We start from the raw sequence: 4,051 nt of genomic DNA on the forward strand, positions 1-4,051 counted from the left end.
TGAACTCACAGAGATCTGCCTGCCTCTGCCTCCCGAGTGCTGGGATTAAGACTTTTTTTTTAAATCTTTTTGTATGGTTAATCTGTACAGAGATGTACTTAATTTACTTACTTTATATTTTCACAGGCTATAATTTTAAAAATACTTTAAACTTTCTGTGAAAACTAATGTGTATAGTTTCTAAACTTTATTTCACTTAATGCTTAATTATTTTTAAAAACCTGATATAAATAAAGCTATGTATTCTTTATCTATATGCAACTCAAACTCTGGAAAATAACTTGGACTTAGATTGATGGAGAAATTTTTCTTTCATTTATGATTCTTGAGGGCACATTTTTGTATTTGACACGTCATTTTCATTTTTATGTGGATGATTTCTGCATGAATTCTACATTTAAATTTTTCTTTGCTTGCAGGTTTTTTTTTCTGAGACAAAGTTTCTCTGTGTAACAGCTCTGACTGTCCTGAAACTCACTTTGTAGACCAAAGTGGCCTCAAACTCACAGAGATCCAACTGCCTCTGCCTCCTGAGTGCTGGGTACTTGCAGTCTTAAAATATTTGTGTTTGATGCAGTTAATTTTATATGTGAGAGAAAAAGGTAATCCTGGAGGAGAAAGATACATTATTCTATGGAGGAGAAAAGATACATTATTCTACAGAGTTAAAATACACAAATTAGAAAATCTAAGTACATTGCAATTTTTTCTTTTTTGAGACAGGGTCTTAACCCAGACAGGCTTTGTAAGGGACCTGTGGTTCAAGACAATTTTGACCTTCTGATCCTGCTTCCACCTCCCAAGTGTTAGGACTATAGGTATGTATCACTATGCCTGGTTTGCATAGTACTATGGGCTCATGCATATTATTACCAACTGTGCTAAATCCTCAGCCCCCATTACCATGTTTTGCTGTTTTTCTGCTCTATACACTATGTTTGTTAAAATGGTTGCCTTTGGTTTTGTTGTTTTAGTGCTAACCTTTTAATTTTAACACCTACAAAAAAAAAAGATTTCTTTTACTTTATGTTTATGAGTGTTTGCCTGCATGTATATATATATATATACCATGTGCCAGTGGAGTCCAGAAGAGGGCACAGCATATAGTGCTGGGAACCAAACCTGGATCCTCTGCAAGAGTAGCTAGTGCCCTTAACTACTGAGCCATCTCTTTAGACCCCTGGCCCCAGTTTTATAATTATTTTAAAAGGGGAGTTTTAAAAGTAGTTTATAAATTCAAAGCAAAACGGAGTGAAAGGTGCAGAAGCCCTACACTCTGCCATTTCACATGTATAGCTTCCAACCCTCAACTTCTCCTACCAGCATGGGACTAACCTATGCTGACATTGTTATTATCCAGAATCCAGTAGAAAGAAAAACTTGGCTAATAAAGAATCTGAGGGAGAGTTGTAGCTCTCGTCTCAGTTGTGTCAAATTTACTGGCAACAAAAATAGAAGTATAAAACATAGTTGAAAAGCCCTTGCATCTGTGTTTCCTTAAGATGCAATAAACTACTTCCTTCCCCCCACTTCCAACTCTCTTCCTCTCTGCTCTCTTGCCCTGATCTCCTCCTGCCATTCCCTGTACTCCCCTGCAATCCTTCACTTTCGTTTTCCTTTCTGGAGAGATTTGAAAAAGGTTGAGCTTCTCTGGAACTTGGATTCCACCAATTTAAAACCTGGTTTCAAAGCACTGTGAGCTGACTGCTGTCACACGGAGCACTTCTACAATCTAGAGAGCAGAGATGAAACACTTGATCTTGAAACATTGTTATTCAATGAAAAGTAACAAATTTATAGTATTCTTTTGAAGCTGATCATCAGAGAACTGAGGGCTGCCATTTCATTTCAGTTTGCAAGCTGATAAAGCTCCTTTCCTTGTTGCACCCAACTTCTAGGTTTCCCTTATTATAAATGCCGACTTTACAAAGAAAAGTTACGTTTTGTAAAGTTTTTTTTTGTTTGTTAAAAAAAAAAACAAACAAAAAGCCAAAAGCTGGTCTGGAAGAAAGAAAAATGTAGGTGCCAGAAAAAAGCTCAGATGCTGGGGCACATGCTGCCTGCACATGTCCATGAGTTGCTTTTTATTGGGATTCTTTTCTAGGCAGCCTTAAAACTCATGTTTAGTTCACTTATATAATCAAAGGGTTTCTCTTTTTCAGGAATTAGTCATTAAATATGATATGTGATAGATTAATCAAGTATGTATTATCACTACTGCCTTTTAGAATCTCAAAGTAATAAAAAGGATCATTGTCTAGGATAAATGAAAGCAAAAAAGAAAAAAACTTCTATAAATCAGAATATTCATTCTGGAGGAAGTTACAACTTATTTAGTTAAAAGTGGTATCATCAATAAGAAGTCTGATATACTTGGTAAATATTGGTTATTCTTATAGAAACTATCAAAACAAAATCATCCAGTGACTGAGTTAATGCACTAAAACCTGCCAACTGAGGACTTTGTTTGGATAGATGTAATAGGATCCAGGAGAGAACAGTGAGTTTGCTTTGTACATAAAATGTCAAAAGTTTTATAGTTCCCAAATTTATTAATGTCAGCAACCACGCTTAGAAAAGTCTGAAACCACACAACTATTCAGTGATATTGAGCCTGCCGCCTCTCCTGACTTTACCACTTAAATCTTTCCTCTCCAGCACATGCCCCAAAGTCAGGGTAAAAGCAAAGCAGGACCTGCAACTACAGGTGAGCATCATGTACCTGATCCTGGATACTGGAAGACATTCTGCTGCATCTGAGGATTGATGCCAGTGCCAAATTGTCCTCCCATGTTTCCTGCCATGCCTCTGTTAACCATGCTGCTGCGGGTGGCCAAGGACGCCTCAGGATTTGCTGCCAGTTGAGAAAAAGGGCTGGTAGAAGCAGGTGGGGTTCCTGGATTTGTACCATAGTTTGGTGGGTAGGGGAACTGCTGTGGAGCACCCTGAGGAAGACGGGGGTTCCCCATTTGAACTGGCAGTCCAGATGAAGGAGGGATGTTGTTCCCAAAACTTTGGTGCCTCATGAGCATGGCTCTTTGCTGCTGTATAATCTGCCTCTGTCGATGCTGTTGACTGTACAATTCCCGTTGACGCTGAGCCAACATCTGAGCATTCAAAGGTGGCTACAAAGAAGGAAAAATATCTTTTTAAAAAAAGTTAATGATTTATTTTTTAAAACATAATTTTTGTATTGAATCTTTGGGTATTTTATATCAAGCACCCCAACCCCACTTATTTTCCAGTCATTCTACATCTGCCCTCCACCTCTGTAGACTCCCCCTAAAAGTAAATAAAACCTAAAATAAAATAAAAATTAGAGAAGAAAAGGATAGAGAAAAGAAAACAAAAACATCTTGTTGAGCCCTCAGGTCAACGGCCTGCTCTCTATCAACTGCAGTGTTCTGTATTTGCACCATTCTGTTCTTCCATCTTTCCCATATCAAGAAAAATACCTTATTTATTAAAATTATTACAACCATGTACCTATCCTAGAAAGCTTAAAGAATAAAGCATGGGAGCTTGGAGCAAAATAAAATGTAGCAACCATCAGGCTACAAGGGAAACTAAAATGGAAAGTAAGGATTCCTTAAGTAAAATCGTAGTAAAATATTCTATTTTTTAAAAATGTTTTTTATGTGTGTACCACATGCATGCAGGAGATTGCTGAGGTCTGAAGAGGGTGTCAGATCCCCTTGAACTGGAGTTACAGGTGGTTATGAGCTACCATGTAGGTGCTGGGAACCAAACCAGGGTTCTTTGCAAGAGCAGTCAGTGCTCTAAACTGCTGAGCTATTTCTCCAGCCCCCTAGTATATTTTATAGGCCACAAGTAATTAATAAATGCTAAGATAATATCTGTTAGCTGTTTAAACACAAATTCAAAAATGAATATCAAAAAGAACTACATAAGAAACCCCACAGTAAATTAAAATTCTGTGATGCTGGACAAGAACACTGCTGAGACACATGAGCACCTCAAGAAGGGGAGGCCAGTAGTGCTTGATGAGTTCACCCTAACACAGTGAGACCGTGAGTTCACCCTAACACAG

General features: G+C 37.8%; 1 protein-coding gene across 5 annotated transcripts in view; it reads right to left on the reverse strand.

The window, feature by feature from the left end:
- Ncoa1 (nuclear receptor coactivator 1) overlaps nucleotides 1–4,051 on the reverse strand; it is a 228,516-nt gene that overhangs the window by 22,784 nt on the left and 201,681 nt on the right. For all 5 annotated transcript variants that reach the window (XM_013351390.2, XM_013351387.2, XM_013351391.2 and 2 more), the window contains one exon: nucleotides 2,723–3,125. In XM_013351390.2, coding sequence (XP_013206844.1) covers nucleotides 2,723–3,125 — 403 coding nt within the window. The remainder of the gene's footprint in view (nucleotides 1–2,722; nucleotides 3,126–4,051) is intronic.

The sequence above is a fragment of the Microtus ochrogaster genome, linkage group LG3, assembly GCF_000317375.1.
Source record: "Microtus ochrogaster isolate Prairie Vole_2 linkage group LG3, MicOch1.0, whole genome shotgun sequence".
In the NCBI taxonomy this organism is placed as follows: domain Eukaryota; kingdom Metazoa; phylum Chordata; class Mammalia; order Rodentia; family Cricetidae; genus Microtus; species Microtus ochrogaster.